The 23,283-nt window shown below is 33.8% G+C and overlaps 1 protein-coding gene across 2 annotated transcripts; it reads right to left on the bottom strand.

Annotated features, from left to right (window-relative positions):
* Positions 1-278: 278 nt before the first annotated feature.
* Positions 279-8,083, bottom strand: LOC113702762 (lysine-specific demethylase JMJ13). 2 transcript variants are annotated; one of them, XM_027223894.2, is made up of 11 exons: positions 7,568-8,083; positions 5,457-5,835; positions 5,041-5,197; positions 4,745-4,964; positions 4,099-4,152; positions 3,927-4,006; positions 3,575-3,852; positions 3,027-3,422; positions 2,543-2,928; positions 2,188-2,451; positions 279-1,142 (listed from the first exon to the last, which is right to left on the bottom strand). In XM_027223894.2, exons 1-11 carry the CDS (start codon positions 7,568-7,570, stop codon positions 777-779), a joined length of 2,583 nt encoding a protein of 860 aa, XP_027079695.1. In that variant the 5' UTR covers positions 7,571-8,083; the 3' UTR covers positions 279-776. The 2 variants fall into 2 exon arrangements, with proteins under 2 accessions (XP_027079695.1, XP_027079696.1); XM_027223895.2 differs by having other exon boundaries at positions 5,041-5,146.
* Between the last annotated feature and the right edge of the window lie 15,200 nt (positions 8,084-23,283).

Genomic DNA, 23,283 nt, shown 5'->3' with positions numbered 1-23,283 from the left:
TACAAAAGGCATGTCAAGACTTGGCCACATTTTGCCTTTGCTAAATTGAAAAGACTTCTCAGGGAATTCCTACTTTTTGCTGCTGGTGATTATCATACCAAATTCAAAGAGGCACTGCATATTTTACCACAAGTTGCTGGATTCATTCTTCAATATTTGCAGAAATTTTGGGTTGCCGAACAAAAAACAAGAATACTTATTTTAGGCAACGGTGGAAAAATCACAAGACTGCAGGGAGAGAGATGCAAACTAAATCAGCTCGGCAGAAGAGTTCAGGATCAAGAAGAATTTCTATATCTTTTATTCAAGTAGTCTAGGGATCAAAGACCCATAGCTACAAAAAAGAATTTTGAGTAAAACCTAGATCCTAGCAAAGGAAGCAGCAAGGTGTCATCAAATGAGAGAGGCCAAGCGGAATACCCACTAATCCTCACAAGAATCGAATCAATTGAAAGTGCTAAAATAAATGTACACCAAAAGTCACTAACTGGAAAATCTATTTTCAACCTGCAGGAAGGAGAAAGGTTCTCCTGCCAAAGACGGAAAAACACCCCGGCCCGAGAACCAAGAAACACCACCGTGCAAGTCGCCCCACTTTGAGGCCTGCACAAAGAATGTTACTTTTAAATCTAAACTTGGTTAATCTTCTGTCGCTGCTCCCAGAATTGAATCTCTAGCTTTTCCGTGTTGTTAGATCCCCATCAGAAAACTATTGTTAGCAAAGTCAGGCTCTAGAGCCAGTCGCCCTACCAGATCTTCATCAATAAGTCAGTCATTTAATCCAACCTGTTGTCCAATCCTATGAAAGAAGGACCTTTAACTTTAAGACGTTTTGGCCCCATCTCCAAATGTGGCTGTGGCTCCCTCACTGTTCTCCCCAGGTCATGCTGGCACCTATCAGATCTTTGATGCTCCCTGTTCTTGCTCATCATCTCATCATTCCCCACTTTCTTAATCTTGATGGATAGATTACCAGTGTTTCTATTGGCAAACCTGTCTCTCAAACCATTATCTGCAACTTCTTTGAAATTATTTGATTTTGGACGTGAAGTATAACTTGGAATATCAGCCACTGAAGGCTCTGATGCAATCAATTGCCCGTTACTAGCCTCTGACTGACATTTCTTTAGCCGCTTGAACCCCTGTTAAAACAGCAAAACCACGATCAATTTTTTCTCAGCAAAATATGTTTACCAAATCCATCAAAATTTCAAAGATTGAAGGTTTTAGGTTGAGCACCCTGGCACAGAGTATGGAGATCAAAGGTGAACCAATTAGTGACAAATCACAGGTCCAAATCAAACTTGACTATTTATGATTCGTGAATATTTAACATGGTCAGCCAGGTATGAACCAGATTAGTGGTTTTGGGAACCAAAACTTTAAGGCAAGAGCAGCACAGCTACTTTCATCAGTTGAAAGAAGCCATACGCAGCACAGACATTAATCTGGCGACATCAAGGACGCATATTAATATTTGTAGCATATCATTGTTGAAAAATCATTAAGAAATAGGGATAGTTGATTCTTCATTTCAACAGCATCTGTCGATGTACATTTCGAAGAGCACAGAACATAGGAATTAAGGTTGACACTAGACGATGACAGTTCAAAAAGGGAGAGGAGAAAATGCTTCTTAAGTTTACTCAAGCAGCGTGTGTGGATCCAGTGGAGCATCCACTGCAAAAACTGGGGGTATGCCTTGTCTCATGTAACAACATAAAGAACACAAGATAACAGCACTAGCTGCATGGATTATTCTTCTCTTCCATGAATTATCTATACCATATATAAAGGTGGAGAGACTTTTTTGGTGTAAACTAAAAGCTGTCATTTTACGATCTTCCTCAATTACCCTTCATATATTACTGGCCACTACTATATCTCCTTTTACATCTCTCCTCATAACTACCCACTGCCAAATAATAGTCTATTTGCACATTTTACTTACAAAGAATGTGAATTTTCTACATATGTATTAAAAAATATATAAAATCAATTCTTATTAAAAATGATTTCGGCCAATATATTTAAAAAAATTTTAAATATTTTTTGGAGTTGTCTGCCTTGAACACTAGTTACAATAAATCAAGTAACCACTTACAAATTTGTATATTTCAGCAGCCAAGTTAAACAACTAAAACTTCCAAAAGGACAAGTACAACATAGACATACAACTTCCCATACCTGATGATCAAAACTGACAGATAGGGGATCCTGTCCATATCTCTGCTCAATCTTTACTGAAGAACGCCTTTTGACCCTGAAGATTTCTGAATCAGATTCATCACTTTCATTATCCTCTGTAGGTCTTACATCTTTCCTTTGATTTTCCCTGAGATGCCCACCGGCATGCTCATCACTCATCAAAGATTCAGAATCTCCAAAGCCAACAAGTGCTTCTGTAGAAGACTTAATAGACGCTGGATTTCGTAAATGAGACTCATGTACCTGTTAGGAAAGTGAAGAAAGAGTAAGCTTTTACCCAAGCAGAAACTAGTGGTAAGTAAAACAATAAAAATAGGGAAAGAACATGTCTTACATGATCAATTTTGGTTATACTATCAGCTAGCTCTACAAAAGAACTGATGGTTGATGTATCTAACTTCTCTGACTTCAAATTTTCTACATCGCACATGGAAGGATAGCAGGGAGAACTGCTCATTGGCTCTTCTGACGGATTCTCAATGTTTGGAAATGCCAAGTTTGATTCTAAGTCTATATCACAGTAAGGGATATACCCACTTGATTGTGCCCAGGGGAAGATGTTATATAGCAGAATAAGGTCATCGCTATGCCTAGAGAGTTGCTCATCCAATATACTGTCCTCCTGCTCAAACTTCTTCGCTGCAGCTTCCATGTCAAATATATCTTCCCTCAAAAAGAGCGTTTGAATGCCACCACAAGGGAAGTCAAGCAACTTAGGATCTGTTATCAACAATCAAAACAACAAAACCAATCAGCAAGACTAATATAGTAGATCAGACCAAAATGCTAACCTTTAACAAGGTGTTAAATGAACATACCATGGCGCAGGCACACAGGATGTGAGGTGCAATTGCAGTTAAGATATGCTACATAACAATCACGTTTACAGACGCTACAAAGGATAGTTCCATGAGAAAATGAAGAAACACCCCAGCATGCTCGTGATTTCATCAAGCACCAACGAGCTTGATGCTGGAACCGCATCAAATTCACAAAAGAAACCTTTATGTTTCGTTGTGCTATCGAGTCTGCAGATGAATATTCTGGATCTTCAACTTCCGAACGCATGCAAAGGATCAGTGCTTCTTTACATAGAAGCTCCTCATGGGGAAGAAGTGGCATCCTGTTTAGAAGTGCGTAACGACGGCTGGCAATTGACCCCAATGGAAACCAATCGCCAATTGCAAAGTTCACAGCTTCACCACAATTGAAGCCTGCAAAATATTTAAAGCGCTTTAAAGCATGCAAAAAATAGAAAAGTAAAAAGTATAGGAATGCAATGACCAGAGAATGTAACAAACAGATTAAACAAACCCGAGGAAGTAGGTTTTGCTAGTTAATCTGTACAAGATATCTAAGATCTTACCATGGCTAAATCCTGCATGGTATGCTCTAGGAAAGGTTACTATATACTCCCCAGGCTTCTGCACAGCCTTGTAGACAGGGACATTATGCTGCAAGAGTATGCTTGGAGGAAAGAGTGTTGTCTTCCCCAAAAGCACATCAAAAGCCCCATCCTCTCCATCAGCAGACAAAATATCACGAGTGTAAACATGTTCTCGAACCACCTTTTCGAAATCCAGAGCCGCATGACCTGGAATGCCATACCAGGTTTTCGCTGCCCCACAATGATGGTAATTGATACTGCACAATGATCAAACTAATTATCAACAATCATTAAATGACGATAACACAACCACAGTCTAAAGAAGACATACCTATACAAGTAATGATCTTCCACGTGCCATGCAAACATACTAAATAGCATCCCAATGTAGAGCATAGGTTCTGTAACACCCTGCAGTAAAAGCGAAAATGAGCTAAGAAACACAGACATGTAAAATAAATTTAAAAACAAAAAAAAAAACCAATTTAGGAAGATCACAATACCGGGATTGCCGTTTGTAGAAGGCGTAAAACGGATTTCGGCAACCGAGAAAGTTTCTGCATTATAGAAGCAAAAGATTCAAAATTTGCCAGAAGATAGTAAAAAAGGTATTAGAAAAAACCCCCCCATAAATGACCATCCATTTATACGCAGAAAAGAAGATGAAAGATGAAATGGGTTCAAGAATGTTTTGCAATCAATCCTGCTAACATTTGCAATCAATCCTGCTAACAACTTGCCTAACTGATCCAATAAACTCACAAGTCCCTTAATCCACAAGGATAAAAGGTTAAAAAGGAAACAAATCATCAGCCCTTAATGTTTTACGGTTCTTTCTTCCATTTCACAAGTTTACTTAATACTGCTGTTTTCTGAATGTAACTTTTGTGGGAAATGAAGTTGCTTGTTTCTAGGAAAATAAATCATTTCAATTTGTTCAACTTGATAGCAAATGGTCTGAGCTCAGTTTACCCATTGCCTCAAGACATTCTTTTCAGCAATTGCAGGCCTTTTGTATGCGTGTAATTATTTAGGGTTTAAAAAGTAGTTAATGTCCCAAATTGTTCATACTAATGTGAAACCTACTGAAGGAGAATTTGAGCTAGGCAGAAATAATAAGGAAGAGAAGACTTTAATGAGATAAAAAACCTTCAAATTCCATTTGCTTTTTCCGAGCTGATCACTGGAAGAAGATGAAAAGGCACTACCATCAACATCGCATGCATATTCAACACTTTCAGTCTTTCCACATGCTATTTCATGCCAAAATTCTTTTTCCAAGTATGTAGCAGGAAGACATCCAGCACTACAATATCTACGTGCAAATACCTTGTTCGCCATTTTCTCGAAATCACGAAATGTATAGTTTCTGAAAAATGGCAATCATGCTCAAGGTCTAAATAGATAACCAATCAATATGAATGCATTATCAAAGCAAAGCTCACCTTCCACTCATAAAGAAAGTGACTTTGTCATCTGTGTCCCACTCAGCAAGACGAAGAGGTTGAACTCTTGTTGTAAACTTGAATCCAGCTTTTTCTTTCATCAAAACTACACCAGCCGGAACATCAGCACTTACAGGGCAAACAATCTTGCATATTCCTGATATAACCATCAGGTTATAAGGTCTAATCCAACAAACCAATAAAATTTCATTTCACAGGCAAATTCAGTGGTGAGGAGGAGGCAGATAAAACAAGTATCTGTCACATGCATAGCATAAAACTTTAAGCAAGCAGAACCGGTTTTGTTAGTCTTTGAATTAAGCGTCAATATCACAATCAAATCATACTCTTTTTCACCCAACCACAGGAAGAAAATGTGTGTATTGAATACAAGAAAACTATGTATAGTCAAATACCATATTTGGAAGCTTCAGGAGCTATTCTCTGCAGATAAACTAAAGGATCCTCAAACTCCTCCTTATTCGGACAATAAACAGGACACTCTGGAATTTTATCTATCCAGTCAAGGTCAGTAGTATCGAACTTTGCCACTTTGCGCTTGGTAAATACATCTTTCACGTTTGAAGTAGCTCCAGGTTGTGAAAAGTTATCCATATTGCCATGGATTCTCACACCACATGGTGCAGAGCCTCTTAAAGCATCTCCTCCGCTCCTACTCATCATGTTACTGACACAAGTGAAATCATTAACAGTTTCAGTTTTCATCCGCTGAAGCCTTTTGCGCTTCAAGAATTCCAATTTAGCCTCTCTTGACATACAAGCCTTTCCTTCCACCTGTTAAATCACATACAGCAAACTTAGATGAAGAGGACAGAATTTCCAAAATTAGACAGGTAGGCAATAAGCCGTCAGTCCATATTAACCAAACAGACAAGAAATCATCCTCAGTACTATAGTATTCCTGGACAAATAAGGGTTGCAAATATCCAACATTGCTCAATATGGTAGAACATTAGTTAACACATACGCATAGGCAAAACAAAATTGTTTTTAAGAGCAACATCCAGCAATTTCAATAAAGTACTTCAAAAACTTTCATTTACCAAAAAAAGCCTATTAACTAACCAACTAATTTCAATCAAGTTTACTTTAAAAACTCTCATTTACCAAATAAAGCCTATTAATTAACCAACTAAAGACAACATGAAACTCATGTAATAGCTTCAGGAATTCATGTAACACCACAACTCCGAATACGATAAAACCCAAAATCAACTCATTGTAACATAATATATTGCCCTCACTCTCACCAGAAAAATGACTTGGCTCTTGCAGCACTCATGCATGGAACTCCCATGCTTACATATTCAAACTATGTCAAATTCCTTTGTTTCTAGACATTCCAATAATGCTTAAACAAGAAGATGGGTCTGCACAGGTAAAAACTGCCATGCAGTAGGATACCACCTCCTTTATTTTCCATAATTGTTGGAATAACTTGAAGAAGGAAAACAAAAGTCTTAATCCAACTAATAGATGCATGCCCATTCAAGCTTTGCATTATGCAATCAACAGAGGGGGAGGGGGAAAAGAACGCAAAACAATACTAATAATATCTCAAGCCCAAACTAAGCCAAAATCAACAACTTGAAAGACCATAAACCAGTTTGACTATGGGTGATAAATCATACCACTATTGCAGAAAACGGAATTAACAGCACATACATAGCAGACCATCAGCTGCCAAACATGGACTGAAACCTTTAAATTCACAATCCCCGAATTTCTTAATTTTAAATTTATTTTTCCCCCAAGGTAAAGAAATAAAACTCCTATTTCCCCAAGTAGCCAAACATAAATATGACTTTTCCTTTAAGGTGAAACAAGAAAATACAGGTAAACCCCCGAACAATTTTTGCTAAGACACCAATAAATATGAAAAAAGAAAAAAAGTCAAATAAAAAAGGTAAAGACACTACCCAGATTAGAATCTTCCAAAAATATATTTTCACATAATATGGACCTAAAGCTTGTAAGATCTGAAACTAGGCGAAATTTAGCCGGAAACTCTCCAGCTTTGGTAATGTATAACCCAAAAATTAGCCGAAACCAAACTACTACTTAGAAAAAAAAGTATGTATTAGAGAAAAAAATTGCAAAAAAAATACAAAACCGGCCAAAGCCATTAATCTGGGACTAGAGCTTTGCGAAATTAAACAGCTCAATTACCAGCTTCATCACCCAAAAAAAAAAAAGTTACAGAAACAAGCAATACTCTTTGTTATACCTACACGCATATTGTGCATATACGCTAAACAGAAAATTTATTTGTTAAAAAAAAAAAAAAAAAAAAAACTACAGTAATCTTCCCGGAAAATTATCTGGTAGCGGCAAAACTACGAAAACATGCTCGAGATCCAAATTCAAAATAAAAAAGCTATGGAAAAAACAAACATACATTTTCACCAAAACGCATTCTTATATTTACTGTTACTTTTTCAAATACAAAATTAATGTAACGTGAATTTACATATAATTAGCCACAATATTCACAAAATTATCTCACCATCTCATCCCGAAGCTTTTCTTCTCTACTTCTCGCCGTCTTCTCCTTCTTCTTCTTCACTCCAATTCCCAAAAAGGAAAAAAAAATAACAGCAATTTCACCGCTGAAAGTTTACAATATTTACCACAATATGAACCTTAACAAAGCCCTAGATCGTGATCTAGGGCAAAAAAATCCAAAACAATGGCTTCACACTCGCCACATTCTCGTAAAAACTCCACGAACCGAGTCGAACTCAGAGATCACGCCGATTCCGCACACCGATTCGCAAAACTCGTGTAAAACCCTTAGAATATGCCAATGAAACAGCGACACTATCGTCCTTGAACAATTCCCCGCCGACGAACCACCGGTTTTCCGGCGAAAACAAGCTGTTTTCCGGCGAAATATGGTAGTGTTTCAATGTATATAGAAGTTGTATGTAAAGGAAGAGAGAGAGTAGAGAGAGAACATGGTAGAGAGAGAAGAACAGTAGACTCAATCCAGAAGTATGGCTTTAGAAAACCGAAAAAAGAGAAAAGAGAGGATAATTTATACTTTTATATATGCCCCCGTCTCACACAGTACACACATCAATCAAAAAAATTAGAAAGTGAAAATAAATAAATACGTTTCTTAATTTGTTTATTTCCTTATTACTTCTTAACTTTTAACTAGAGTTGATTTTGGAAATTTCAGAAATTGGTAAAATTGAAGAGGAAATTTTTTTAAAAAAAATAAATGAAACTAATATGGTATTTAATACTATATTACTTCCTTTGTGGGTAAGTGGTAAAAGCAAAGAAGTGTGAACTATGAAGGAAAGTGGTGGTTGGTTAGGTTCGTTCAACCAAACGCTTGCCGGCTTCCAAACGCACAGTTTTATTATACGCTTGTGATTCCTGAAATACCCTTTCCACAAACCAAAATGACACGATACACATAGAGCAAACAAGATGAATTACAAATACTTTCTAACGAACTTTAATTACTCAGTGCTCTAAAATGATCCCAATAATCAATAAGTTAATTGGCATAAATTTGTAGACTAATTAAGTTAATTAGGAAAATATTTACTACATTGAGTAAATATGACTCTTTGACTAACAAATTTGAGTTTTTATTCGCATGATATTAATTATTTATTTTAAATTTTATGTTCTGGGTCAATTTTTGTTAATATATTATTTTTTTTAGACCAACAGTTATAGACGCATAAACAATTTAGGTTTAAATAAATGTAACGTGTTATGTATTTAAATCTGTTGTTATAAATAAAATTACACAAATATTTGTAAAGATTACTAATCAATTGAATGGGTTTTGATTTAGTGATTAAAGTTGAAAAAGTTTTGAATTCTAACCCCTCTACTCTCTCTCCACATCTTAAAATTCACCTGTCGTTTATTAAAAACGGAAAGAAAGATGGATTGAATGATTTGGACGAAGTAACGAATAATTTTGGGTGATTCTCCAAAATTAGGGGGAGGGGCGGAGGGTAGGATGGGGAAAGGAAATTAGGATATTGGTGAAGGGTATTTTGGGAAGTAGAGGTCGGTATCACCGAAAGGGTGTGGGCTGCTGTTTCGGTCAGAGGGCTGTGAAAGAGGGAGGAAATGAGGGGATAAAAATCACGTGCGCTTATCAGCAGTTGACGAGTACTGCGCGGCGTAACATCAGACCGTCGCTGAACTTTTGTTCACATTAGATGAACGGTCGAGAAAATCTCAATCCAAATTCTGCAAAATCTAAAAGACGGCAAGTGAAATACCCTCTAGGCGTTTACGCAATTGACACGCATCGTTGCAGTTTGACCTAACTTTCTGTTAGTTATATCCACTTCAACGGAAAAGACCTTTCTCTCCCCGCTCGCTGTACCTTTTTAACCGTTGGTTGAGGGCGATTCCCGACTTTTCAGGATCTCGATACTAAAACGGATCCACCGAGACGGGGAAGGAAGGGGAGTTGATAGAGGGAACGAAACGTGGAGGAAGGAAGTGGGAAAGTCTACACGTGGAGGGCTGAGAGAGATTTAAGTCAACACGTGGCGTGATGTGGTGGCGGCGGTTGCATACAATGGGCTGTAGTTCCGCGGGAAATAGCTGGCGGTTACAGCAGGTATCACGTTCTCTTGTGATGACCGGCCCAGGCTTTCCGCTCAACGCTATACTACTCCTTTGCTCTCTCTATACGTATGGGTTTCTGTACGTACGTCCGTACCCCACCTCAATGACAGGTTAGGCAATGGTTAGATTGCTATTTTTAAGAATTTTTGTAAAAAATAATATATTTATAGTGATTTGATATATATGCTATAAAAAAGTAATTAAAAATTATGTTCATGAACAATATAAAAAAATTCAATTCAAATGAGGCAGAGATTGTAAATTGGAAATTATAAGACGCGGCACCCTATATTTGAATTTGTATTATAAATGAAGAATTAATTTTTATACATCGATAGAATATACATTAATATTGACTCAGTGCATTTTGATGTATGTCATATCATCTCCATTTTTGTGTAAAATTTGGAATTCAACTCTAAATTGAGATGATATGACATACATCGAATATTTATCTTTTATTGGATCTTGACCTAAATTTGAATTTCTTTTGTTTTCTGTACATGTCATGTGTATTTAATGGTACTAATATATATGCGATCAATATATATTAGTACCATTAGATAACTCAATTTATTTTTTAAATTGTTAAAACTCCATGCACTCTGTAATTGGAAACCTCCCATCATATTTTGAATTTTGTCTAGCCTGTAATTTGGATTTTAAAATCCTCATCATATGTGTGATTAGTGCACCCGTCAATTCTAGAGGTAAAAAATTCAATGGATGTATTAGTGCACTCGTCGCGTTTAGATGAGTTTTTTTTTTTTGGTCCAAGAAAAAAGATTAAAATGAGTTTTTTTTTTACCGTATAAGTGCTGTAGTTTATGAAAGAAAAGGATACGTAGAAAAATAATCTAAGGTATAAAAGTACTAGTAGTACTACTATTTTTTACTATTTGTTGTCTGAAAAAGTTTTATTAGGCGTAGAGTGGACTCAAAAGCTATTGGCTAGAAATAATGTACAGTTGCGAAGGGAAGCAGGGGGAAGTTGGGTTAATGATTAGATTTCAACAGTCAGCGAAAATGAAGGGGCTGAGATAAGATGAGTAGACCACTAATTCACTAAAGAAGGTCTTTGGCGGCTCGGCTTTGGATTCGTCGTAAGTTTTGAGTCAACATTTTCCACGCTTTTGGTCTTCGGCGTTTTATGTCTTGTGGCTAATGGCTCGGCTCAGCTGAATTGACAGCTACTGCTTGCCATCTACTTGGCATTTATTTTTTGGTTTAGACATTTCTCCTTCACTTTTAAATAGGAATTGACATTTGGACCCCCTCCCAAAAAAAAAAACAAAGAAAAGACGGTGGTAGAGTTCTTAAAACGACAATGACTAACATGTTGAGATTCCAGAGATTCAAGACAAAATTATGGATAAGATTTTTCAATACGTGAGAAGGGGGGTCATAGTTAAAGCTTGTGAAGACGAAAATTTGCCAACTTGGATAATGCGTCATAAAATCAGATGAGTTGAGGGATTTTTGACCCAAAAAAAAAAACTTTTCCATAAATTCCTTGTATCAAAATTCGAAAGGAGAGATTATTATTTCAAGGCTGTAGAGATACAACATAGTAGATTGGTCTATTTTTATTTGGATTCATTATTTTCACTGAACTTCTTTAAAAGATATCTGTATGTACAATTTATTTTTGAAAGAGAAAATATTTGTCGATTTTAAAAAACTTGAAGCCTATGATGCTAGGTTTTTTTTTTAATGGCAAGGATAATAATGAATATTTGCTCTTGCTCGAGTCAGATTAGATGATAAAAGTAGAAGAGATTGTAAATAGAAAGTCATGAATTCAATACCTCTCACTTGGAAAAAAAAAAGGATTTTGCTCTCAAATGACATTAGGGTTGATAGAGTTATATAGACTAAATTGCAATTCTTCTCTATCACCCTTTGATTTGCTACCTTGAATAGTATTCTATTCTTCTGAAGGATTTTTTTTTATTTTTTGAAAAGTTTCTTTTTCCTTGAGAACCCTAAAGTCGTCTTTCTCAAAATTAAGAGGTTATCAAAATTTTGGAGAAGAAAACTTTTCATGGTATCTAAAAGACTATTGAGGTGGCAAAGATTCCTTTCTTTCACAATCACTTTAAGAAAGAACGAAAGAAATCTTTTTTTTTTTTAATATACTGCAAGATTGGCTTATTTTTCCCACCAAAGATCCCTAAAATTTCTTTTACCTAATTCAAATAGATTCGATTCAAAAAATATATGACTGTGATATTTCTTGTTTTTCTTTTATATTTTATTCTTCATTATTTTCTCCACGATAGTCAAAATTAATTTATCTTATTTTAGCAAGAATGAAACCAGAAAACTAATATCAAGTTAAAACTCTTTCTAGTCTATCTTTTTGTGAATCTAATATAGTCACAATTCTAGTTATATCTCTATTTTCTCCCCGTTCTCCATTGAATTATGCTATTCTCACATCACTTGATTAAACTAATTCTAACAACCAAAGTTGCTATAAATTATTGCACATTATTTTCTACAAATCCTTGAAATTTTACTACTTAAACTAAAAATGAACCATGCCTCTTTTTTTTTAAAAAAAAAAAAGATTACAAGAAACTCAAAAAAAAAAAAGAAAAATAAACCATTGTTGTTGTTGCAACTTGCAAGACTACTACTCCCTCTGTTTCATTGAAAATATCGTACATTCCATTTTAGCATGTTTCAAAATGTTTATCATCTTACCAATGTTAAAGTCTTTTTTAGCTATATTTCATACTAAATTCAAATTTATTTAAATTTGGCCAATTTTTTAAACAAATTCACTAATATCATCATCAAGTCGCTGTTTTTAAATAATTGAAATCCCAGAATGCGACAAATAAATTGGGACGAATGGATGGAGTATTACAAGTTTTGGATGATTCTAAGCTTTACCTAGGATAGTCTAATTTCCATAGTACACTTCATCCTGAACAAGAATTTAAGGAATCAACTTTCCATCCTCTTGCCATCACAGATATCCTATACAGGAAAAATGAATAGAAGAAAACCCAATTCTCCATGTTAAGCCAAATAGACATGTACCATATTCTTTTCCTTGTTCACCAATGTAAGTTTCTAGAGTTAACAAAAGTGAAATAAATCCAGCATTATCAAGGCATAAAGGTGCCAAAAGATCCCTTTTCCATAATTGCAGCATATAACTGCAATCATACAGAGGACCACAATTCCATTCTTCCATTCCATCACATATTTACACATGTGATTTCTCTCCTCCCATTGGCCATTCCTTTAAAGTCAAAACTAGCTTTCAAATTGGGACATTTGTCACTTGAGGATAATTTTGTAATTTTGTTCCTCAACGGCGGCCTTTTCCATTAAATGACTACGGCCGCGTAGTCACGAGACCAAACTCCGCCGAAGAATTGCAAAGAAGGCAACCCCGTCTCTGGAACTTTCTCTAATGGACGAAAATGCCTTGACCAGTACTGTAGAATCACGTAATTACCCCAACACTTTTTCAGAGTGCAAATGTTCTTGGTACAATACGTCCCTTTCCTGGAGCTACCTACCCTAAAAGAGGAAAAATGGGAGCTTTTTGCACAGCCTTCGAGAACGTATAGCCCCTAACAGTCCAATGTGGTTGTACCACGCCGTCTCGCCGTTTAAAGTTGATAGGGTTAGCGCTTTTGTTGCGCCCCAGAAAAAAAATTTTGGATTTTCGGTTTTTTCAGAAAATTTTTTAGAACATTCAATTGACACATTTTTAATTATTTTTTTAACTCACATATATTACATTATTATAATAACATGATAACTCTAACCATTTGGTACCATTTCGATTGATACTCTTTTTTTTTGAAGTTTTTATTAAAAATATATTGTAACGATATGATATCCTTATACTATATAAAATTGAGTTTTAATCAAAGAGGGAGTTGAATTTCAACTGCATGGATAGAGGCATTTTGGAAATTTGAAAAGTGTGTTACTTTTTTTAAACTTTTGGTGCAACTGATTGCAGCATGTGTTTGAATGTTTTTACATTAAAACTCTCATATTTGTACATTTAAACCTTATATTTATAAACGCATCTGGGTATTTGTAAAATGTGGGCTTATTTGGCAATCATTTGTGCATTTGGTCCAATTCATATAAATGTGTGTTTTTGTGCAATTACTAAAATGGGTTTATTATGTAATTAAAATAGAGCCATGCTGTTGATAACCTCAATAATTTTAGTATAACTCTATTTCAACTGTCTGAAACACTCATAATTATATACTTTCCTATGTCTGAAGCTCAATCGTTTAAAACAGTTTCTCTACCAGCAATAAAACACTATTTACATCTCAATTAAATGGCCAATAACATGGGTACACTGTTGAGTTATTGTCTGAGCATCAATTATGGCTCTTTCAATTCTTCCTCCTTCACATCCTTTGGTATTCTCCTTTTCTGCTTCCAGGACCGCGTTATTTTTTTAGTCTTTACACTCAACATTTTATAATGGTTTTCAACAAAAGCTATATTTCCTTAATATTACTCAATATGCATTGTTATTTTATTTTTATTTTCATTCACTTGCTCACCACAAGCACCTAAAAAATTATCTTTAACCATACATGCCAAACATCCCCGCAATGCGCGAGCATTCCCTATCCAGTATATGAAGTAAAAACGTGATTGAAAAACAGGTTAAAGAATATTTTTAATATTTTATTCTGCAAAAACTGGCAATCCAAATCCTGTGCACAAATCTTTAGCATCTTCCAAGGACCAGAACCCTTCTTGGGAAAAACATTATTTTATGCACAATGTCGCATTGTCTGTAGGATATTAGTGCCAATTACCCGCTATCATTATGTTTTAATATTAACCAAAGAAGGCATGACCTACTAATGTTTAGCGATTGGTATTAACACACTACATAACATGTCACGTGATATAAATAGAATATGTACTCACTCCGTCCCACTTTGATAGTCTTATTTTCCTTTTCGTCTGTCCCAAATTGTAGTCTACTTTCCAATTGAAGAATGTAGTTGTATTTTAATTTTTCTAAAATACCCTTATTCAATGTAAGTTGTTGTTACTATAAACCTACTCCATTTAATGAGAGTTTATTCTTTTTTTACCATCAATTCAAGTTCCCATAAAGTTATACTCTAATTAAGGTGAGGATATTTTAGGAAAATAGCTACCTAAATTGATTGTTCCAACAAAGTTAACTACTTTTTCTTAAACTGTGTGAAAAAAGAACCAAAACTATCAAAGTGGGACGGAGGGAGTAATACTTTCATCCTACTCGAAATCTTTTTTTTTTTGTAAATAAAATGTTGCTTTTTATTTTTTTGTCTATAAAATCTCCTTTGGATTGTGCTACATATTCTCTTCCTTCTTAACCAATGCATCTTCCTAAACCTTGGAACTTCTTCTTGACAATAATCTACAAAAACGTATTGATGCTAAATAGTTTACCTAAAGAAAGCAAGAGACTATTATCAAAAAAAAAAAAAAAAGAAAGCAAGATACTAAATGAGCATCATGTCATGCCATATCTTCGCTTGTCACTTTAGAAGATAGGGTCATGATAGCTTCAAATAGCATATACGGTAGACAAAAAATCTGCGAATTGCCAGAAGAGTAATCACATGGGACCCCAGAACCAGATGGGAGGCCATAGCCAAGTAACATGCCAGACTAATGCAGGAGATAGCAATGGTTGGTTCTATTTTTGTAAAAATTTTAGAAAAGAAAATATCTTGAAAGCAATTTTTTCTTCAAAAAAAATATTTACATTTCTTTTGTAAACACATTTTAAAGTCACACTTATCTCGCATACATCAAATCATTACAATATATTTTTCTACAAAAATTTCAAAAAATAGCGATCCAAATGGGCTCTCAATTTTGTCACTTACTCTGTAACTCTTTGTTTCTTTAAGTCATAATCATCTAACTTGACTTTTTTTTTTTTTACATTAAAACAGAGAAGAACTAAAAGGAACAAAAAATATATATATTTGGTGAATAGAGATAATATAAAATAATAAAAATAGATTTACAATTTTGCTTTTATTTTCAAATGCAAAAAAAAAAAAAAGAATCTTATCTCTTTGGACTATGTTAGATTCCCATCCTTGTACAAGTTAGTGGAAGTAATTTAGTATAATTTTATGGTATCATGTAGCTCAACTAGACGTCACAAAAGCATTACATTGTGCTAAAATTAGATCCCATTATAGCACGTACCATATGAACTCAAAAGACTGCAATTAAAATAGAACATCTAGAAGAAAACTATTGACTTGGCGGTTTAGAAATTCAAGTCGGCAATGGGCAAAAGGCAAGTGAAGACAAATATAATACTAAGTCACACATGTATGGTTGACTCTGTTGATCATAAATTCATAACCTAAATCAAAGTTGGTAATCAAATAAACAACAGTCATGATCGGCTTGTTTTGTAAAGCTATCGGCTAATCAGAGCCAGGAATTCAGGCAAATTTGATGAGTTAATTAAGAAGAATAGCTCATGAGTTCTTGAATTGTGCACTCACCATATAGGTCAACATGAGAGTTTGAGACTTTTTTTTTTTTTTAAGTTCAATGGTTTAGTTAAATTGCGGCTTTTAAGTCATATTATAATTGCTTCTTTTGTACTTTTACTGCATTTATTTATGATTTTGTTAATGTTTATGGCGCATTCCTCAAAATGGCATTTTCAATTCAAAGAATTCCATGAAGAAAGCAAGAAAGAAGGATCAAAAGTATTGACTCGTTTAAAAATTAGAAATTTTTTTTTTTTTAAACACCAAAGTCGTCTCCTTCTAATCATCTAAGATGGCATCTACATTAGGCCTTGGTTCTTGGCATCTTCTTGATTCTTTGTCTTTGTCTTTTCCCAATACTATTTTCCAGTTCTTTTCTCATTTTTAAATATCACTTTTTAAAGAAAATTCTTGCTAACTTGTTAGAAAGAAAATGAATCCATCATGTTGACTAGATTAAATCTTTCTTGTACGCAACACTTTGTACTAATCACTATCAATTATTGTTAACGAACACTAATATAGAATCAGAAACTAGCCATTAGGTTTGAAACTAAACGACCTTAAAGTTGCACATTCATAGCAAATAGTTTGCAAACATAACATCTTTTGCATCATTTGAATTTTATCCCTACTTCAATAAGTATCGATCAAGAAATTAAATAAACATGACAAGTTAGTTGTACGTGCCTAAAATGTTACTTACAAACACTCAAGTCTTCCTTTTTAAGAAAGCCCTTGAAGTGCAACTAAAGAAATCTTTATCCCAAATAGTTTAGAATTAATTTTATATACAATAATGTCAGTATATACATTTCACGATTGGATGCATGATATGCATACAAAATTTAAATCTTAAATTCAAGTTCAGACTAATTATCACGCATCAAACGATAATCGTGTATATACTGTTAATATATAGAAGATTAATCTAAATGGTTTATAAAGAAAGATGTCCTCATAAATTATATTTCTAATTAGCCAAATAAATATTTTCTGCTCTCCAATCTCATGTCCCATTGTGACTGGCTGATTCCTCAAGGAATCTTATGCATCGGCCAAAAGGACGTATCCTTCCCAAAGCAGCACCAAAATAAGGGGCAAAAGTTGATAAAATACTCAATTATGCAACCTTATCATAACTATCATACCTACTACCCTATCCACATAAACTATATAAAACCATCCAATCAATGATGAATCAACAACACCACCATCACCAATTAATATCCCACACTAAACAATACTATCCACTTGGGTTTGGTTCATGGTAGGTGATGTAATTTTTTTAAAAAATTTTTTAAGGGAGGAGATTTTAATTGGTACACTTTCCATGGCTTAGCTACTTCTGGAATAGGAATTGTATGCTCAATTATTGTTAAGCACATAGAGTATTAGCGGATAATAAAAGTCATCAAGCGGGTGTGCCAAAACAGTAGGTTCACTCAAGGATTAGTGAAGTCTTAATCTTGGTTATATGTATATAATCAATAATGTCTCTGCAAGCCGGACATGAGCAATTTTGAGTTTTTGACAAGGTCAATTTGAGGTGTCTTAATCTTGAGTTAGATTGAAAAGTTATAGCTATTTTCTGTTGACTTTTCAAGGCCGTTTTTCTACATGTTTTGTCATTTCATACTATATCGGAAAAAATGTTCTTCAACCCCACAACACCCCAACCCCCTCCTCCCCTCCCAAAAAAAAAAGAAAAAGAAAAGATCCCATTTGAGAACAAAAATTAAAAGAAGTATTTGTAAAAGAAGAAAAAAAAACAAAAATTACTCTATTACCCTGTCTATCTAGGTATTTTAAGGATTACCTTTTGAATTCCATGTTTGTTGCTTTTCTTGGTGGAAATAATCAAAGCTAGAATCACTTTTGGCAACAAGTTGGATCAACGTGGATGTTAAATTTTAGTTTTGGTTAACTTTTTGGGCTTTCTCTTCTTTTTACATAATAAATGAGGGGAAGGGATCATTGGTATTTCACAAAAGACCCCATCGTACATTTGTTGTCATACCATATTAATTCAAGCGTCCTATACAAAAGGAATTTTAGTATGTTATGCTTAATTAGATCTTACAACAGATAAAAAAAAAAAAAAAAAACTCTTATGTCGTTTCCTTCATCCTCCAATTCAGCATTATAGGTTTGTTTGGATTGAGGATTATTTGTCAAAATTTATTTGCTTACATCATCATTACAATTTCCAACACACCTTTTTATCTTCCCAATTACCTTTTTATCTCACATACATCACATCACAAAAAGTGCTACAGTAAAAATATCTCAAAAAATTTTTTTCAATCCAAACAGAGCTAAATTGTCTGGATTGTCATTTTTTACTGAAAATTTTTTTCGTTTTTCGTGAATACATTTCAATCATCTTTATATCTTACACATATCATATTGATACAGTATATTTTTATACAAAAATTTCAAAAAATAGCAATTCAAACGGGCTTAAATGAACATAAAATCAAGATCATCTCTATATATATATATAATTCAAAGACTGTTCCGGGAAAAACTCGTCCAATTCAAAATAAAATTAAAAAATTTTGAGAAACGATGATAGTCCAAAAATTGCTAATAAATTAATAGAGATAATAAATTTAAAAAAGCCTAAATCGCAAATAAAGTTCCAACAAACATTCCAAAATATCCATCAGGTTTGCAAAAGCCACTGCCAGACCATAGACAGCAGCGAAAAAGACAACAGGAAGGCCCATATGAAAAAGTGCTTGCGTAAGATTTAACTTTTGCATTAGCTTTTGTCCCCTCTTTTAATCTTTTTGGAAACTTCCTCAAGCTCCTGTTTATACACTTTATTGTACTCCAGCATTATTTGTTAATCACACGCTAATACAATTCTGTGTGAGAAGCAACGAATTAAAATAGTGATTAGCTGTCGGCTGAAAATTTGCCAACTCTTTTGTGTTGATTAATTAATAATTAATCCACGGAATACAATGGGCAGATTATTATTTATAAGTTCACCAGTAAGTGTGGACCTTCTAATTTCTCAATTCAGGAGGGGAGGGGCATCCTCTCCTTCTAAAGTGTTAAAACTATGGGTCCGTTTGGATTCCTTGTTTTTGCTTCAGTTTTTGAAAAACTATTTTTCACATTCCAAATGCTACAGTAAATGTGTATTTCCAAAACAACTCCAAAAACACCATATCCAAACATTATATCAAAAACATCTTGTTTGGCTATTCCTAAAACAAATAGAAAATCTCATCCTAATAACTTACTATTTTTAAAACTAAACTTACTAATGACTTGATAAAATTTATCATGGAGAGGTTACCATCTTGAATTCATACATTTGATGCATTCATGACTTATACTATTTGTATTGAAACCAATACTGCACAAAGTGTAAATTTAGGATGAAAAGGTGTGGGTTTAGATTTTCTCAAAATTATTCACATATAATGTCTTAAAAAAATATCAAGGCATTAGAGCATTGTCAGTCATTCCATACAATGACATATATAATAGATAGGAATCAATAAACTTCTATGGAATGTTTTAATGGGATAGGAAACTAACAAAAAATGAACACCCTTCATTTGGAAAAAAAAAATAAGTAGGGGAAGGAAGTTGATAGGTATATAAGTAGTATTTTTCTAAGGATTATGAACAAGAAAAAGTGACTTTAGCTAAAATTGTGCTCTTAATTTATCTGTATTTCATAATTGAGTACTCCCTATCCTTCAAGCAAAATTTCCAACTATATTTTATTACTAATGACAAAAGTGCTTTTGCTGATATATGTGAAATAAAAAAAAACCGAGATTAGTTATAAAACTTATTTGTCTTAGATGTTCTTTTGAAAATAGTCAAATAAGCTCAATTGAATTTGTACAAAAATATGTCAACATGACAATCACATCTCTTTTTACAATTTAGTTAAAACTGAAGAATCTATATTTTATTTAGTAACAAGGTCTGATATAATATAGTAACCTGACCTATCAAACACCTTATTTTGTATGTGTTGAAACATAACATATATCACATCTGTCCTTTTTTTAGACTCACTTTTGCATGTTCTTTATTATATTTTATATAGAGAGTCTAATTTTCTAAATGCTTCTCATCGAACCTACAAATCAAATTAGTGTAAATTCAGAATCTAAGAGCGTGAAATCAACTCCCTTTTTAGCCTTTTCTAGGCTGTTCATGAAATTTTTACAAAAGAATTGAAAACCTAATAATTCTGTTTTAAAATGTTTTGGAACTTGAAAACTAATTTCCAAAGTACTTCAATGTCTGTTTTTTATAACAAGCTGTTTGCAGATGGAAAAAAAAAGGGCTAAAAGCAGAAGTCAATAGTAGTTAAGAATGCTCAAAATAGCTTTTCATTAAAAAGAAAAAAAAAAGGAATAGCTTTAGTCTGAGTAGTTTTAAAATGCTAAGAATAAGCCCCCAACAATGATGCATATAAAATATTTTAGATACATAAATGTTAATGGAACACATGTTGATTGAGTTGACACTGTATACAACCATTGAAGTTTATGGTTTTTTACTCTTTTATACAAAAGTACTTCATCAAGAAGAAAAAAAAATCTTTAGATAGAAATTATTCACAAAAAATCTTCACAAAAAGTGTTACAGTAATTATTCCAAATAATATTTCAAATAATATCCTATCCAAACAAACCCAATAATTTCTATTACTTGAGATAGAAATTTTATTATTTACTTGAAACACATATTCCTCATTCTTGAATCTTGTCTCTTAATGCATGCTCTAGATTTTCCTTTTTCTTTTTTTGGGCTCTTTCCACAAAGGAGAAAAGAAGGAGCATAAAATCAAAAGTCTATTGAAATCAACAAAGCTTAACAGTAAATTTCTCCAGTTTTCCAAATCAATGAATATTAGTAATTAGTGTACTATGCAGCCGTATATTTTGGTCGTTTTTGTAGAACTGTGGATAGGTCTAAATCAGCATGATGAGAATCACACATTTGCAGCTGCCCTGGCCCCCGTGATCCAAGCCGCCCGTGATGATTGATAAGCACGGCTACATATAAATCTTCTTCCTCCCATTCTTGCTTACCCTTTTTCAGCTCAGGCAACAGTAGTAATAGTATTTCAAGAATTTTCAATGCTTCATTCATTAGTCATTGCACAGTTTCTCAACCCAAGAAAACGTGTAGAAAAGAAACTCTTAGAATTTGGTGTGGACAAAGACTCCTGCATGGCAGACACGAACAGAAATAGAAACAGTAAAATCTTCACCAACCCAAAAGACTTTCAGGAAAAAGTTTTATAAGATTAGTGTCGATTTCTCAGGAAAAAATCATTGAGTTTGAATCAGTCAAGCCCACAAAAATATTTTAATGAAGCTGGCTTACCAAATCTAATGTATGAAAGCTTAGTAAACTGCTAATCGTTGAAAGTATATATATATATCTATCATGGGACTATATATACGACCATTGACCATTTATGTTGATGAGTATATGACCACAACTCTTATGTGTCTATGGCCCCATTGGTTTCGCTTTAGACTATCAATGTTTGGGCACCTTTCTTCTTAGTTCACATGCATGTATGTATCAAAATGTGGCAAGAGGAATGTGTAGCATGCCTCCATGATTTTCTCTTTTGGGAGATGGAGCAAAAATGTTGTTTGAAATTCTTGCAATGGTGGTGGCAATGGGGTTTATGTGTTGGATTGTTGAATAAAATGTCACAATCCAAGCCAAAACAAAATGTTCTTGTATCATTCTCATACATCATCAGAATTTATGAGTTGGTGACAAAGATATGTGCATGAAGAAGGGTTTACAAAGACACGAAGCTTCGTGTCCCTTTACAAATGAAAAGAACCATTGTCGTAGGGGAAAAAGACATGAGTGAATTATTCCAAAAATTTTTACGACAATTTGGACACAAGTTGTCTTCTTGTTTTCAAGTACAGTTTAGTTTGATCTTTGTCCATGCTAATTTAAACAACATGAATTCTTGTACATTGCATGTAACTATACACGTAGAAGTTTGCACAAGTCTATGTTCTTGCCAAGTTATTGATCTCTAAGAATCAGTCTTGGAATTTCTCGAAAATTCGAAAAATTCGACACTGAAACCTTACATTTTTCTCTTCTCCGTTATAAAGCCAAAAATAAAAAAACGTTATTCCAAATTCTTTTTCTTTTTTGTATAAAAGTGGGAAAATTCTAGTATGGGGTCTCCAAGCATAAAATTTGATGCAACATAATAAGTTCGATTAAGACAAGAAAAGTACGATCAAATTCTATTCTTGTGCAGAAATATGTGCTGATTGTCGAAACCAATAGTACTTGCTCAATTGCATGGAACTGGTGAAGAAATGGACTGAAGTGGGTCATAGTATTTGGATTCCCACCCTAAAAATAAATTCCTACAATCTTGATTCCCGGAAAGCCATTAGATTGTTAATTACTCCACATACAAAGTACAACGAATGTGTATTTATGGACATGGGAAGTTCCACGTCGTGGATTCTTTAGGAAAAGTGGTTATGACTAACTTTTCTACTTTAATTCTGCTGGGACATGAAAAAAAAAGCCCTATCAGGTGTGAATTAATTCCTCTTTTTGGCTACAAGGTGTGAACCGTACCATAATTTCAGAGCTAATTACTACATGCTGCCCCATAGCAAAAAGTAACCAATACTCTACGATATAAAAGTAGAAATTCTTTCTAAAGTTTCTATATGATTGTTTCCTGAGAGCTTTGGCTCTTGTCTATAAATAATACTAAAAAAATTGAGTACTCGGGACATTTATGTTGTTGGCTGATAGACAAGAACTCAATATGTGTCCCCAATGAAAAGTTTTTAATTGATAAACTATTCACTTATCACTTAATATAATATATATTTAAATGTATCAGATTTAGTACTGAACAATTCAGTAACATAACTTAACGGATTCATATTTTAATTTTATCAAAAGCACCCTTAATATGGTATGATGATGTAATCCTAAGTGCACCTTTGTTTTCTTGTCGTCTGTGCCTTTAATGCCCTTTTTAAAAAACAATTATATTTATGGATTTTATTCCTATTTCTACCCAATGTCTTTTAGT

This window comes from Coffea arabica, chromosome 8e (genome assembly GCF_036785885.1).
Source record: "Coffea arabica cultivar ET-39 chromosome 8e, Coffea Arabica ET-39 HiFi, whole genome shotgun sequence".
NCBI classification, from domain to species: domain Eukaryota; kingdom Viridiplantae; phylum Streptophyta; class Magnoliopsida; order Gentianales; family Rubiaceae; genus Coffea; species Coffea arabica.
This window is presented reverse-complemented; position numbering and strand designations above follow the sequence as displayed.